Source organism: Zootoca vivipara, chromosome 15 (genome assembly GCF_965207765.1).
Source record: "Zootoca vivipara chromosome 15, rZooViv2.hap1.1, whole genome shotgun sequence".
NCBI lineage: Eukaryota > Metazoa > Chordata > Lepidosauria > Squamata > Lacertidae > Zootoca > Zootoca vivipara.
Window position 1 is genome coordinate 34,533,012 of NC_142598.1, and position 17,082 is coordinate 34,550,093.

The 17,082-nt window shown below is 38.8% G+C and overlaps 1 protein-coding gene across 6 annotated transcripts in view; it reads right to left on the reverse strand.

The window, feature by feature from the left end:
• KDM4C (lysine demethylase 4C) overlaps positions 1-17,082 on the reverse strand; it is a 209,774-nt gene that overhangs the window by 186,412 nt on the left and 6,280 nt on the right. For all 6 annotated transcript variants that reach the window (XM_035140870.3, XM_088659061.1, XM_035140866.3 and 3 more), the window contains 4 exons: positions 15,269-15,339; positions 13,708-13,869; positions 6,968-7,143; positions 4,258-4,372 (listed from right to left, as the gene is read on the reverse strand). In XM_035140870.3, coding sequence (XP_034996761.1) covers positions 4,258-4,372; positions 6,968-7,143; positions 13,708-13,851 — 435 coding nt within the window. In that variant the 5' untranslated portion in view covers positions 13,852-13,869; positions 15,269-15,339. The remainder of the gene's footprint in view (positions 1-4,257; positions 4,373-6,967; positions 7,144-13,707; positions 13,870-15,268; positions 15,340-17,082) is intronic.

The window sequence follows — 17,082 nt, forward strand, 5'->3', positions numbered from 1 at the left end:
AATCCTCTGTTTAAGATTTTACTACTACACTTTTCCCCATCCCTCCACTCACCCCCGTAAAATATTAGATAACTATTGATAAACCTATTTTCTATCAATATATTAACTCCGACATCAAAATATCACTAAATTTAGGGGTCGTATACCTCTGACTACCAGACACCGAAGGCAATTACTGGGACAGACAATCTTCATCATGCCCTGTGAATTACCTTGGATGTTGTTGAGAAGATTAATAATAATAATAATTCAGCAGGCTACTCTTTTAGCTTTGCTCTGCAGGTAACTTGCAACAATTACATGTTCTTTGCAAGCAGTACAGAGGAAGCAAGACTTAGCATAGACTGGCTGCAGTCATTGGGTTTGGGCTAGTGCCAGTCATACTCAGAGTGGCCACAATGAAATGAATGGCCATTAACTAACTACGATCCATTAATTTCACTGGGTCTATTCAGAGAATAATTTAATTGGATACATGCCATTGAGGCATCTTACTTCACGGGACTGAGAAGTTCAAAAACTACGCATGTATTCTAAATGCAATTTTAAATGAAAGCACGAGCCTCAATTCAGTTTGATTTACCTTGGCAAACAAAAATTGCCTTCTGACTTGCACTGCCCTGCCAATAATTTAACCTATATCCATATGCAAAGGCTTAAGGTTAGGTCCCTTCACCCTCATTTCTCATATGAGACACTTCTGAAGCTCAAGTCCAAAACAGTATGAACTTAGAATCCCCTAACTTAATTGGCACATGAGATTCAGCCCCAATACTGTCCAAGTAAAAAGTGTTGTAGGAAACTTGGGAATATTGCAACTTGTTGGTTAGCATACTACCTTTTGTTCTGAAGCTTCTTTCCCACCCCACCCCCCAGCATAGCTGCCAAGTTCTCCCTTTTTTTAAGGGAAATTCCCTTATGCTGAATAGGCTTCCTCGTGAGAAAAGGGAAAACTTGGCAGCTATGCCCCCCAGCCTCAGTTATTTGTCTCAGATGCCTGTCCCCTGAAGCAAAGTTCACCTCCCCACCCACCCTAAGAGACCATGTTGTTCAATCTCTCTCCAACAGGCTGTTCCACAGTTCAGTCTTTGTGATTCTCCTCAAAGGCCTGCTAATGTTTGTTCGGTCTTGTGGTACATCCATATGAGTAGACTGCTGCAGCCCAGCTAGACCCTAAGCCTTGCCTCCTCTACCCTGTTTCTTTGCCTCCTTTCGATCTTTGTTTTTTATTCAGGTGAGTTAGGAACCTTGAGTTCCCTTAAATTAATGAATCAATTTTTGGGCCTATATTGAGAGGGCTCTAAGGAATCAAAGTTGCTTGCTTCAACAACCCATGACAATCATAGTATTTTCCCTGCAGGGAAGAGCAGCAACCCAAAATCCATTCCCTGTTGAGCTGGGAACTTTGGTCTAATGACAACTGCATGATCACAGTGAAAGTTAGGAATCCTGTGCTCAACCTTCTCCTCTCGTTAGAACAGGGTAGCCTAGGTACAATCATGCTCTAACCAACCATTTTACTCTTCAGTGATCCAAGCCACAAAGTTATTTTACTCTTAAGTGCCATTTTAGTGCTGCAATTAACCAAACATTTTTTTCCTCTTTGGAGCCAGAATTGGGACTCAGTGGTTCTTCCTAATTCCTCCAATTAATTAAAGTGACTAATGATGCGGTGCAATGGGTGTGCAACGACTCTGGATAAAAGATCCCAAAATATCAACCCTCCAAGGTTGCACATGTAGACATGGATGTTCATGTACAACGGGCACTGTTGAAACTGGAGTACTAGACAAGATAGATCTTTTCTGTGCGAATGTTCAAACTAGGAAATAGTATATGTTTCCTGGACACTAGTGGCTAGCAACTGGTGCAAGCTTCCATAAATCCAAGTGAAGTTGTGTTACTCGAACAGCAGTTTCCTATGACACCTGGGAAACCACTTTTAAAAAGCAGAATCCTGTATTATATATGGCACAGGGCTCGGCTCTCCAAAGCAAAATGTCAAAAAATAATAATGATCTGGATGACTCCAAATAGCTCCTTGACTCACTGACTTTATAAACAGAGGGGTTGTTTCTACAGATTTTGCACTGGTTTTAATGCCACTCTAGTTTAAAGAATTCAGACATTTTTATCATGCATAATACGCAGCATCACAATGGAATGACTGGTTGGAATATTGGAATATTCTGGTTGGATTTTTTAAAAGGAAGCTTTATGGGGGGAAAGCCATGATATAATGTTGAAACTACATTGCTTCCATTATGTCTTCTGCATTGCTTTTACTTTTCATAACACAATTCAAATATTTCATTCATCACTATGGCTTCTCATGAGGAAATAATTACACCAAGCACTTTTGCTCCTCCCATTGCCTCATTACTAGACAGATTGTATTTTATCCATCCTTATTGAATACATGAAAATCCCTAATTTGAATAAATATGAGAGATTTAGATTCTAAATTGAGAGATTTCACTAACAGCACAACACATATGAAAATGTATTCTTGTGCAAGGGCGCCACCTGCTGGCTGAAGAAAATATACATACCGTATATTAGGCATCCCCAAACTGCGGCCCTCCAGATGTTTTGGCCTACAACTCCCATGATCCCTAGCTAACAGGACCAGTGGTCAGGGATGATGGGAACTGTAGTCCAAAACATCTGGAGGGCCGAAGTTTGGGGATGCCTGCCATATATCAATTGTTTCCTCCTAAAGATGCATAGATATCAACACTTCTCTAACAACTTTTCCCTTTGCATTCCTTTGCATGTTACAAATGTTCCTAACCTCCATTTAACCCAGCACCACTTTCGTGTTTTGTTTTTATACCCTTCCAGACGTTTCCTTCAACTTCTTTGCTTTCAGTCACCATTACAGGAAATAAATTATGTAGCTCCTTCAGAGATGCAGAAGAGGAGACATAAAGATAATTGTACTCTACTAAATTCCCAAAGGCATTACAACTTTATAGTATCACCAATTGCCAAATCAATAGACCTCTATTAAAAGCTTTTCTCCACCATTTGGGATAGCTGGCCCAATTGCATTACAGTGGAACCTCGGATTATGATGACCTTGGTTTACGAATTTTCAGTTTACGAACGCCGCGGACCCATCTGGAACGGATTAATTCACTTTCCATTACTTTCAATGGGAAAGTTCGCTTCAGTTTATGAACGCTTCAGTTTATGAACAGACTTCCAGAACCAATTACACCCATGCTTCGGGTTAAGTATGCTTCAGGTTGAGTACTCCGCGGACACGTCTGGAACGGATTAATCCACTTTCCATTCCTTTCAATGGGAAAGTTCACTTCAGTTTATGAACGCTTCAGTTTATGAACAGGCCTCCGGAACCAATTGTGTTCATAAACCGAGGTACCACTGTATATGTCTTCTTGCATTAAAATGCCCAAATGCAGGGCACAGGACAAGAGTTCAAATACTGCTGTTTCCCTTCCCCCTGCCTGAAAGTTGCATCACACATGTCTTCTTTCTAAGCCACCAGAAGAGGAAGAGAGCTTGGTACTCAAACAACTTGGAACCCAAACACTGCAAACCCGGAAGTAAGTGTTCCGATCTGCGAACTTTTTTCAGAAGCCAAACGTGCTCCGATTTAAGTGTCACACTTCCGTTTTGAGTGTTATGCTGAGGTATGCCGGTTTCTGCTATTTATTTTACATTTTTGCAGCTGTCTTTTTTTTGTGACTGTGTGAAACCCAGTTCAGCTACTGATCGATGGATTGTGTGACTGCAGCACATTGTTTATTGCTCTCATTTTATGGATCAATGGTCTCGTCAGATAGTAAAATTCATGTTAAATTGCTGTTTTGGGGTTTGTTCTTAAAAGTCTGTAACAGGTTAATCCATTTTGCATTACTTTCTATGGGAAAGCACGCCTTGGTTTTGGAACAGACTGTTGGGACAATTCTATGCTTGCCTACTCAGAAAAAAGCTCTAATTTATTTTTACTTATTAAGTTTGCATACTGCCCATCATCTCAAGATCTCAGGGCAGTTTCACAACATAAAATATTGTGTTCAGTGGGGCATACTCTCAGGTGGTGTGTAGATTGTAGGCTATGCATGTCTTGTTCATCAAACATTCATAAAAATGGGGAAACTGCAAACTCATCATACAATGTGCACATGCACTGAAATAAATGGAAATCAGATAATAGTCAACCTATGGGTCTCTTTTTAACTATGCAACTTCAGCTAATTTTTAAGGGTGATTGAACAGAGAGCCTACTTCATTATATATGCTTCCGTTAATATCAGCTCCATAGATCGGTGCCACAAAAGTTAGATTTTTCCAGTATTTACGCTCCAAGTCTTCATAGTCTAAATGTCTTGGGGTACAATATCTGTAAAGGGAGAAGAATAAAGGAATTAGTTACAAAAGGTCAGTAGATATTAATGCGTTGTGGGTCTTATAAAACTTATGTGATTCTTATCAGGGGTGACATCAGGGGTTATCACACCTGAAGTGAACAAGGAACTTTAGATATTATTTATAGGGAGGGGAGTCTTCCTGCAAAGTTTATCTACTGACTGAAAATCCCAATAATCTGGTTCTATTACCAACTAATATCAACAACTGGCTGAACTCTCCAAGCCAACAAATTGTACTAAGCAGCTTGGTGTTTTCCTTCTCCTATCCATACTATGCCAATGCAGACAGATAATTTTGAAGCACCTCTAGCTAAAGTACATGAATATAAACCAGAGTGCAAAAAATAGCATAGAAAAGGTTTGTATGCATTCATCTATTTGTCTCATTCCAGTTACATTGTGTTGTACCATAGGCCTTTTGAGCAAATTCATTTTTCCAAGCCTATCTCAAATGCATTTGCCATTTCCTATAATCTATGCGGTCTCGTTTAATACCATATTTCTCTGACTGTTTTCAGTGTGCTTATTTTACACATCACAAATGTAGAAAACCAGATACAAGAGTTAGGTACGAGATACTATATATGAACCATAACCAAATGTTGGAATTTTTGGAATAAAAGTAATTCTTGCAACACTCTTAAAAGTAGCATTAAGATAATCCATATTTCTCTTGACTTAACTAGAGCTGCTAGCTTTGCTTTGCTGAAAGGTCTTTTGTCTGGCAACTCAGCGGGTAATAGCCAATAGTCCTCCAGCAGATGCAATAGGAGTTTCCTTTCCTTCTGCAGCCCTCTGCAGCCCTCCACCTGCTCCAAAAGATTTCCCAACCATCCAGGTTAGATTTGGGGAAAACACCAGGCACTGCAAGTGGGACGAGAGGAACTCCAATTGTGCAAGCAGGCTGACAACATTCAAGGTCACCTATTGCTTCTAAATTGAAATCAAAATACGGTTATCAGCTTATTTTCTAATAGTTTTAGGCAGCCTCCTACCAAATAACCAATAATATAAAAGGTATATCAAAATAGTTTCTAAAGTGAAACATACCCTATCTCAAAAAGCTGTTGTTACAGGTAGGTCTGCCGTAGTCGAAACAAAATAAAGAAATTCTTTCCAATAGCACCTTAGAGACCAACTAAGTTTGTCATTGGTATGAGCTTTTGTGTGCATGCACACTTCTTCAGATACCTGAAGATATCTAAAGGTGCTACTAGAAAGATTTTTTTATTTATTTTGTTTCCAAAAGCTGTGTGACCTTGAGAATAGAAATTGTTTGCAGAACAGCCTGCATGGGCGGTTTGCAGAAAAAGTGAAAGTGTAAAAATGTGAGGAATGTGTTTTTATTAGCCCTTAAAAAGGTAAAGGACCCCTGACAGTTAAGTCCAGTAGCAAATGACTCTGGGGTTGCAGCGCTCATCTCGCTTTACTGGCTGAGGGTGCTGAAATTTGTCCGCAGACAGTTTTTCTGGGTCATATGGCTAGCATGACTAAACCGGTTCTGACGAAACCAGAGCAGCACACGGAAACGCCGTTTACCTTCCTACCAGGGCAGTACCTATTTATCTACTTGCACTTTGACGTGCTTTCGAACTGCTAGATTGGCAGGAGCTGGCACCAAACAACGGGAGCTCACCCCGTCGCGGGGATTCGAACCGCCGACCTTCTGATCGGCAAGCCCAAGGTTCAGTGGTTTACACCACAGCACCACCCACGTCCCCTTATTAGCCCTTAGAAGCCATGTATTAAGTAACTTTATTGAATTTTATTGGGGGGAAGTGCACACATGAGCATAAGTATGCATTTGTATGCATTCTTAAACTATAGCTTTTATTTAGAAACCATAAACTACAATCAATAGATTAGATTGTGCACATGCTCTAGTTATCTCTCGCTTGGACTACTGCAATGCGCTCTACGTGGGGCTACCTTTGAAGGTGACTCGGAAACTACAACTAATCCAGAATGCGGCAGCTAGACTGGTGACTGGGAGCGACCGCCGAGACCACATAACACCAGTCCTGAAAGATCTACATTGGCTCCCAGTACGTTTCCGAGCACAATTCAAAGTGTTGGTGCTGACCTTTAAAGCCCTAAATGGCCTCGGTCTAGTATACCTGAAGGAGCGTCTCCGCCTCCATCATTCTGCCCGGACACTGAGGTCCAGCACCGAGGGCCTTCTGGCAGTTCCCTCGTTGCGAGAAGCCAAGTTGCAGGGAACTAGGCAGAGGGCCTTCTCGGTGGTGGCGCCTGCCCTGTGGAACGCCCTCCCAACAGATGTCAAAAAGGAAAACAACTACCAGACTTTTAGGAGACATCTGAAGGCAGCCCTGTTCAGGGAGGCTTTTAATGTTTAATAGATTATTGTGTTTTATTTTTCTGTTGGAAGCCGCCCAGAGTGGCTGGGGAGACCCGGCCAGATGGGCGGGGTATAAATAATAAATTATTATTATTATTATTATTATTATACCTACAGTATATATGACTTAAACACTCTAAAGTAAAACTGTAACCTAAGCGTGCAGCCACATAATCTCCACCTTGTGGGGGCACTGAATTATACCTACTTGTCACTGTTGGCAAGTTGCCGAAACTCCTTCACAGTCATTGGCTTTTTCTGAATGTTGTATTGAGTGAAGAGCCCTGATTGCCCAGTAACCATCTGTTGAATTGGAGCTGGTATAATCAGAGAATCAACGTCATCATAGCATTTTCTTGGCTTCCACTCCTTGGGGGGAATCACCTGGGAATTTAGAGGAACAGCATATTAACAGCAGCCGGTGTAACTTAAAAGAAGGTTTAAAAGGATGAAAACAAAGAGTTACATTTAATGAAATTCTATATAAGGAAAGCCAGCAGTATTATCTGGAAAACTCAAAGTAGATTTGGTGGCCTAATAGCAGATATTAGTTGCCAGAATGCTGCTTACCAGTGGAATTTTCAATTCATTTTCTTTGAATAGCAGCCCCCTGCTCCATAGGATCAGTGTCAAAGCTTCTTGCTAGGTATATCTCAAGGGGGAGTCAAAAGCTTTGCTAAATGTGCATTATTTGGTCCATAATAAGGGCGGATAATCTATAACTTATGTGATCCCTGACCATTGGCCATGGGATTGATGGGAGTTGGGAGTCCAACAAGATATGGAGGGACACAAGTTAGATACCCCTGGCCTGCAGCCATAGTGCCCAATGTTTTAACAGAAAGAATATTTGATCCTAGGTTTTAATTTCTGAAAAATGTGTTACATTGTGTTAAATATTACCTTATGCATGATAGAAAAAGGTGGTGAAAATAACAGTAACGTAATAGCCACAGGCTAATATTTGTGTTAACTCCAAATTATGAATAGAGGCCAACCTACGCTAACTTTACTGCACATTTATTATGCAATGATAAATATGTTTTATAAAAGAACTGTCAGTGGCAGTGGATATTAAACTAATTGGCTGAGATGCCATAATGGCACAAAACATTCACAAATGTTCCAAGTACTCTGGGGACAAAAGCACTTGGAACACTTGCAGATCAATTTCTGTAAAGGAAGGAAAAGTTGTCAGTATGCAAGGAATTAAAACCTCACATGGGGCTCTTGGGACAAGAATAGCTTTTCTGACAGCCAGAGGATTGGAAAGCGATCCTAGGACAAATTAAAGGGCAGGAAATTCAGAGACGAAGTAAAGGAGGAGTGAGAATATTTTTGGGTGAAGAACTGCATTACTTAAGTGAAAAGCTGGCAGGGACTACTTTCTAGTAGTGGACAGGGCCAGACCCACACACAATCACAATTCATGTGAACTGTATTCATGAGTTTTGAATTAAGGCATCTTCCATGTATCAGCTAATTGTCATTTGGACTAGAAGCTGTTGACCTCAGTGCTTCTCTTCACCAAAATTACCAAAACAATTTATGGCTTAATTCTTTAATAATATGTTGCCTTTTACTGTTTGTCTGGTTTAATTTATCTGCCTTGCTTTCATACATGCTTGTAGTGAGCACAGGGATCTGTATTTTAATTGTAACTTGCTCAGGAATATTTTAAAGAAATAAACTGTGTGTTTTATACATGTGACTTAACTTGCAAATTACAATGGCTCTCAACTAGTGGAACTTTAATTTCTTCTTGTGACACAACTGTAGTCTGGATTGTGTAAGGATTGTGTTTGTTGGCCTAGGCTCATGGACAGATACAATGCTTGATATATGAGGACCTGTAAGCACGTGGACCAATTTTATACTTTAACAGCGTTTCCCCCCCCCCTGCTATCCCAACCCTCCATGTGCATAGGCCTGCACTCTTGGAAGTTTGTGCCCTGTGCCAAATGAGTCCTGACTCTTGACATGCTGAAGACCACTGGCCTATAAAATTTAGATAAGGTTTTCCATATTCTGGGGCTCTGGACCAAGACCAAAAGTAGTCTACAGCCACAGAACTAAGCTTGAGCACACTTGATCAGTGCCTTGAGGGATGTTGGCATATGGTCACAAGTTTTTCTTTTGTTGACAAAAAGAATTTGTTCAGGGGTAGACTTTGGTAATATGGTGCTCTGAGCAAGGGCAAAATTTGGTGCCCCTGCCCAAGTATTTCTTATTTTCACAGTAATTCCTTTAGGTAAAGTTTACCCATATATTTACCTGTATATTATCTGTACAAATAAAGGTATTATGATGGTGATGCACCCCCTTGGCTTAGCACCCTGGGGGGGGGGGAACTGCTCACACCACTCTAAATCCATCATTGATTTGTTTTCTAGATAAACATTAATACACTAAAGGTCTTTTTTAAAGTGCTTTCAGACTGAATTGTCTTTACATTAAACTGCACAAGCCTAAAATACAAGACAAAATTAATTTCAGCAAAGGATGTTGCCACTTAAAAGAAACTGTGAAAATGTAGGCAAGTAAAATCCTGGAATTAGTACATGTCTCTTCATTTATGTACATCAGGTAAAAACATATGACAGAAGCTTTAGCCATGTAAGGACTTCAGTAAGATGCTCTCCACAAGTATTTATTTCACAAATTTTCAGAAAATGTATGCACACTTGAAAAGGAACTAAATGTTGCTTAGGGAGGTAGAGAAACCGTGCATTTAAGATGCATAAAAAAAATCAAATATGTGCATAGCAATTCTCATTTTCATGACTATTAAGCATGCACTTGTGATTTGGGCTACACGGTGTGAATATTTTAAGAACATTTGCATGCTTTTCTTTAACTCAAGGTCAATGATGATTTTTTTAAGGCCACAAAGCTCAAACTATTTTAATTCACACAGTATCTTCTCTTGGAGCCAACATGAATAAATTTCTGAGAATTTATATTTAACAACATACCACTATACTCTACTACCTATGAAAACATATTGAATCAGTTTCCATCCCAAAGAATTTCAGCATTATGAGTCATACATTATATAGTTTTTTTTTAAAAAAAAAACACAACTGGTTCTGAATGGAAAAACAAAGCAGAGATGGCTTCAGCAAAAACAGCACCAGCCCAGAGAGCAGCTGTTGAGCAAGCCCAAAGATGGAAGGTGGAGATGGAAGCATCCCCATTTCCACACTCCCCAGCTCCTCAGCCCACCCCTACCTCTCATCTTCCATTCTCGCCAGCTGATGCCCTGTGCTTCATGCCTTCCATGGGTAGCAGCCTGGACGCAAAGTATGAGGTGCAGCTTCAAGACAACAGCTGTGAGCCACCAAGATCCCGCTGAGGCTCTCTCAGCATCTTTATCATGGCATCTCCCTACCTCTTGGTGGATTCAGCTAGCTATCCCACTCCCTCCCTCCACCAGCAACCTCGTCTTCTGCTACCATATAGGGCCAAGGTTCAGCTGAAGAAGCTGGAGATGCTGCTGGCAGATGAGCCATGGTGCAACGAGAGCGTCCTGAGAATGGAGGCACTGCTGGACCTCCTGGTCAACCTCTACACAGAGCATAGCTGCCAAGTTATCCCTTTTTTTAAGGGAAATTCCCTTATGCTGAATAGGCTTCCTCGTGAGAAAAGGGAAAACTTGGCAGCTATGACACAGAGTGCAGCCACAACTCAGGGTTGTGGACAGGGTTGAGTGGGGGTGGATGGGATCTCATGATTGAGAGGGATGTGTGCAAGCTCCTCATCAATGGCACCTGGGCAGGCTACTCAGAGTCAACCTTACCATTGGTGGTAGGCCCAACAACCCCTTCATCTCCACCATGGCCCACGTCCTGAGGATACCAGCCAGTGCAGCATCTGGCTGTCCTGGCTTAACAACAAGCACTACGTGTATTTTATGTATATTTTAACGGAATGAAAAGAGTCACCGGGGCGTGTGGAGCGTGTGTCTGAACTTAACAGTGCTTAGATTTTTTTTTAGTTGCTATTTTGTTAATGTTGTTAGTATTGTTTTATAGATTATGAAAGCTGTATTGTAATATGTAATTTGACTTTTGTTGTAATTATTTTTAGTTGCTTTTCGGCTAAGTGTTTTCTAGATCATAATTGTTTTATTGAGGATTTGTTAATTATCTCATACGATTTATGTTGTATTTGTGATGTTCTATTATGCTTTATTATGTTATTGTGTTGTTTATTGTTTGTAAGCTGCTATGAGACTCATTTGAATGAAAAGCGGCACAGAAATACAATAAATCAAATCAAAATGTTGATTGCACAACACAGGTGGCCACTTAATCTGCTTGATAAGTAGATGACACTCTGCAGGTTATCATTTAAAATTATGTTGTATGCTTGAAATTCTACTCCATACAGCTGATAATATTTCACCGTCAATGTTAAAAGAGGCCCCGAGGACCAAAAAGCATGTATCCTTACTTCATCAACTTTGGATCACAAAGGTGCACCTTTATTTGTTTCAGTGTTCTTGTAGTACTTGATTAATCATTGTTCTCTGCTTTTTAACATGACTGCTGGACTGTTGCCTGCTTTTATTGTCCTTCTATTATTGTTCAGTATTATGTACCTTATTTTACTGTTTTGCTGTATTTGTAAGTCACTTTTTGAATATTTTGATAAAAAATATTTGATATAATTTAAAACCATAGTATTAACAATAATATTAATAGATTCGGCCTCTAACAATGTAACCCAATGATTCCCGTTTAACTCAATGGTACTTTCTCCCTGGTAAATGTGTATAGGATTGCAGCCTAATGCGTGACTTTCAAGATCCTTTCTTTGTGAATTATAGACTAGGGTTTCCAGAAGAATACAGTCACTACTAAAAATGCATGCTATATTAAAAACTATAACCCCATATGCAGTCTTTTAACACAGTCACTTCTCACTGATGAGCTACAGACTGGATAAATACAACATTTTAAAAGAAAAAAATAATTCTGTTTTTAATGTTCAAACTGCATACAATATAGCTGCTAGAACATATTACGGTACGAGTTTTAGTAATCAATATTCAAATAAAAATGCCAACATGTTAATAAAATGTTGTTTTGCATCATGCATTACACATCAGATAGAAAAGATTACATGGTATGCTGTTTTTACTTTAGAAATAGGACTGGAGGAATTGAGGACAAAAAAGACTAGAGACAAACAAGTTCAGCACCATTGGGGGGGGGGAACTGCCCGTCCCTATTATTACAACATACTTTACCCTGACCAAAGATCCTAACTGTTGTATTATAATGGCAGAATCCAAACACATCCATTACTAATTCCAATACAGTGTAATATTGGACAAAAGATGGATATTACCACAATCAAGCAAATCAAGGTTATTCTTTGTTTTTGTGTGACATGTTTCTTGGCTTTGGACATATAATGTATAGTCAGTCCATTGAATTCTTTTAGCTGCCACAGAAAAGCCAAGGTGAATACAGTGGTACCTCGGTTTATGAACACAATTGGTTCCGGAAGTCTGTTCATAAACTGAAGCGTTCATAAACTGAAGCGAACTTTCCCATTGAAAGTAATGGAAAGTGGATTAATCTGTTCCAGACGGTCTGTGGAGTACTTAAACTGAAGCGTTCATAAACTGAAGCAAACTTTTCCATTGAAAGTAATGAAAAGTGGATTAATCCGTTCCAGATGGGTCCGCGGAGTACTCAACCCGAAGCGTACTTAACCCGAAGCATGGGTGTAATTGGTTCCGGAAGTCTGTTCATAAACTGAAGCGTTCATAAACTGAAGCAAACTTTCCCATTGAAAGTAATGGAAAGTGAATTAATCCGTTCCAGATGGGTCCGTGGCGTTCGTAAACCGAAAATTCGTAAACCGAGGTGTTCATAAACCGAGGTTCCACTGTATTACATCTGCAGTCTCTTACTATTATTATAATAAAATTAAATGCCATAATCACTGAAGACATACTACATGATTTTTAGGTTGCAACCATGAAGCAATACAATCTCAGGAGGCCAGTTTTGTTTGGTTCTTTCTCTAGCTTTAGTCAAGATCTCATTAGTAGTATTGTGTTGCACCCCCTTCAGAAAACACCTGCATACTTCATGACACAGGTCTCCAGTGTGCAAAACAATAACCCAAGAGAGTTGTTCCTTTATATTTATCTAATGCATAACATTATATATGAAACCAAGGTATCGAACAAGGTTCTAATATAAATCTACAAAGCATTTCACTTTGTAGAAAAATCCCCCTGGGAAGCTGCACGTGAAACCCTCTGTATGCAGAGATCTGTTTTTTCTACAGAAGAGAATGGAGAATCCTTGCTAGCAAAGGATGTTCCACGTGTACTTCTGAGCCCCCAGAATGTAACAGGGATGTAAATATGTAAGAACAAGTGCAAACAAATATATTTTAATTTGTTTCCGGTAGAAAAAGACATACTAAAAGAAACAAAACTGAAAAAAGCACTTGGCCTTGGAGGAAAATTACCATCAGATCAAAAAGTGCTGGGAAAATTTGTAAATTCCTCACAGCTTGGATGGACAATTAAAAAAACAAAAAACAATGGCTATCCATGCATTATTCTTTTACTGCAGGATATATCAGTGAGTAGCTTATAAATTGTAGTTGTAGAGTGCCAACTTTGTCCCCAACAAATACAGAATTTTATATACATTGTTGTATAACCTTTTCAGGCAGTCATTGGTAAAGCCTAACCCATGCAACCTTTTCCTGATATTTGGCAGTATTCCCCCCCCCCCAGCTATACTTCATTCACATTGTGACATTTGATATATTGTTTGTTAAGTCATTTAGGTATTAGTATCTAGCTATCTGATAGATCTTTATAATGTTATGTATAATCTTTATGAGAACTTTATAAGGAGTGTACGTATTAAAATTAGTGGTTCTTTGCTCTACAGAGCATTTTAAAGGATTTACCTTTGCCAATCCAGCACGATGAGCACCTTTTGATTCCATGTAAGCCAAGTACTTATTAAAGTCCCGGAACTCATCCACTGTAGGCCGAAAAGTCATGATTTTGCAGCTTGGGTTTGGAGGAGGGTCCAAGGATTGAGCAGCCATGGCTGCTCAGATTTACGCCTGGTAAAACACAAACACTGTTAGTTGTGCGGCAGTGTATTTGAGAAAAAAATACTGATATTGTAAATGCTTTATACATAGGGGTGGCCAACTCTCAAGAGACTGCGATCTACTTTCAGAATTAAAAACTGGCAGTGATCTACCCCTGTTGAGTTTTTTTAGGGTGGAGGAAGGCCCCGTTTTCTTAGGGGTTAAGTTCCATTTCGGGGGGGGGGTTAAAGGCAAGGGACAAAAGGGTAAAGTCACTCACAAAATCATTGCTATGGATCAGCAGAGAAAGCTCCATCTTCCCTTCCAGAGACCATACAACAATGGAGGGTTGGGCGAGGGGGCAAGGCAGGTTTAGCAACGCTAAGGAAAGGGAACCAGAGATCGACCGCAATCTACCAAAACTTCGCAGGGATCTACCAGCAGATCGCAATCAACCTGTTGGACATCACTGCATTATATCAATGCAACTACATCCAACTGATGATCATGTTGGGCCTCTTTTCTCATGCATTGACTGCTTGTGCATAATACAAATATGTGGTTATGAAGGCAAGGTTAGGAACAAAAACGGACAGGAAACAATGTTGGGAACACAACTCAAGTTGAAGACACATCCCAAGGAGAAATTTATAAAAGAAGTTATTCACTGTTTCGATCAAGACCCTCAAAGACACTAGTTGTCGTTTAAAGAATTATCCACTTTGTCTTATATGTGTCATTGTTATTGACTGATAAGCGTTAACAAAACAGTCTGGCTGGTTTCAATCCATATGTATAAATCGTCATCAGCCACAGCCCATTATTTGTTTTTCATTGGCACCATGTAATAATGCATGGGGTTCAGTCATATGAAGGCAATAAATATTCAAATAAATATCCTGTAGTTACAAGTAGCAGGCCGTCCTCCTCAAAATAATAAATTATTTCCACAGACACCATAGACTGGCCCTATCTTCAGTGTACAGGCATTCAGCAAACCAGGCCATTATGTAGAATGCAAATTCCTCTGTGCAACTTCATGCCCAATTCAGCCCTTCACTGAATGAAGGAATGAAAGTTCTGAAAACTGCACAAGACTCCCAATTCCTTGGCATGTTTCTGCCCATGTGCTGGGGATAGGGATTTATGTACCAGTAGATCCCACCATATGTAGGCAACTTTCTCATTTTTTAAAAAAAGCATTAGCAGTAATATCATTCATTGCTCATATAGGATGACCTGCTTTATGAAACAAGCAATTTAGGATTAGCAGAGCACAAGAGTCTAACAATAAATATGCAGCCTTTTAAGTATTTGCTGTTCAAAAGTAAAAAGCTTAGGAGAAAATACATTACTTGGCATTCTAACGAACTCCTAATAAGCATATGAGGTGGAGAAAGGCTGTGAACAGATTAAACATTGTTTTTACCTGCTGATTTGACACCTGTTTTCTACATCAACCGGAACAAACAGGTCACTGTCCACTTATGTACCAGGAGACTGCAGGAGAGAGATAATTTGTAATAATGCAAGTGTATAAATAATAAACTTCCAGATATTTGCAAACATGCCAATACATTTTTATCAATTTAATAAAAGATGCAATCTAAGTTTATAACTATTTTATTCCGAAAGTTTTTAGTGAACAGAATATAATTAACAGATGAAACATGCAGCTCCAGAAAAATAACTAATGAAAATTAGTGTTAAGGACTCAATAGTATTTGTAAAAAGATGCTGTAATATGAAAACAAATTACACTTATTCCAACAGACATCATGCAACTGAAACCTGTTACAATATTGGGGGGAAGCTCCTGATTAGAATAAATTTGTTTTGACTTTTAATGCACAGGTAGCAAAAGTCTACCTTGTTCGATATTTCTCAACAGAAAACTGTTGGCAAAGGGCAAAAGCTTCATCTTCCAAAACCACTCTGGAAGAATGTTAGAGGACTGAAATGGCACTGTTTGCAAAAACGTGTAATGTTTATGTTATCTGTTTGTATCTCTGTCTTTTTATAGTAAAGTAATTATGATTAAATCCCAAATCATTATAGGGATGGAGAGGCTTCCGCAGCCTTATTCCATACAATCCCATTGTTGCATCAGCAAAAAACTTCCTAAAGAAGGAAGAAGTACATTTGAACTTCCGTTCTTATAACCAAGCATCTGCTCATGAATTTAATGCATTTTTTTCCTTGCCAGAGCATAGTCATTTCAAGACTTCCTTTTATGTAAGACTTGATTTAAATCTCGTTTTTTACAGCAAGACTCATTTTTGCTGGTATAATCTTAATATTTACAACCAGAGGAAGGCTTCATTTTTGGAATAATAAATTTTCAGAGTAGTTTTTACAGTTACAGTATATAAAAAATTACCAATTTGGTTATACTATTAGAAATACATAGACAGATAATTATGAAATTATTGTGAGGTTTAATAAGTTAACCATTTATATTTGGACAACTTTTCAGCTGTACTTTATTGGAAGGAGTAAAATAATCATTTCCTTAATAATTTATTTAACTAAAGCAATAACATTATAGCATATGTATCCATGTTTGTTAACTGATGTGGTTAAACATTTTTAAAACGAAAAACAATAAAAAAAACAAGTTTTTGCACACACAAGAAACTTAAAACAAATCCTTATTTCCTAATAAATAGCCTTTGGACTATAATGTAACTTAAATAGAAAACTATATTTAGAAAGACTTTCCCTCCAAAGCATTTTATTTTAAAAAATCTGATTAAAATTTAAAAATCTGATTAAAATAAAAAAATCATTTTTTGTTTTTTTGTTTTTTAAATCTTTGAGTTTTATCCACCCTGCATAGATACGGCAGAACAACCAGCTCTACCCACCAAATATGCAAACATGTATTTATAGATAGTAGCAGTGCTGTTATCACCCCAGTTCAAACTCACACTTAAAAAATGGGAGGAAGTTACCTGTTGCCCATCTCAGGGTTAGATGCAATTATTTCCCAATTTGCAGGAGACTGAACTGGTGGCAAAAACTAGCTGTACCAAACTTAAAAGAACTTGTCACAAAGAAGAGCAAGCCACATGCCTTCCAGTATAAATGCCTGGCTAGATAAATATAATAGCTACTTAGGTTTAACAAACCAAAAAGCATATGCCATACACTATGTTTAATTACATGCTCTAGTTTCAATCTAAGCAAAGCAGAAGATAATGTTACATACTACTTCTCCATCTCATAACAAAGAAAAAAGGG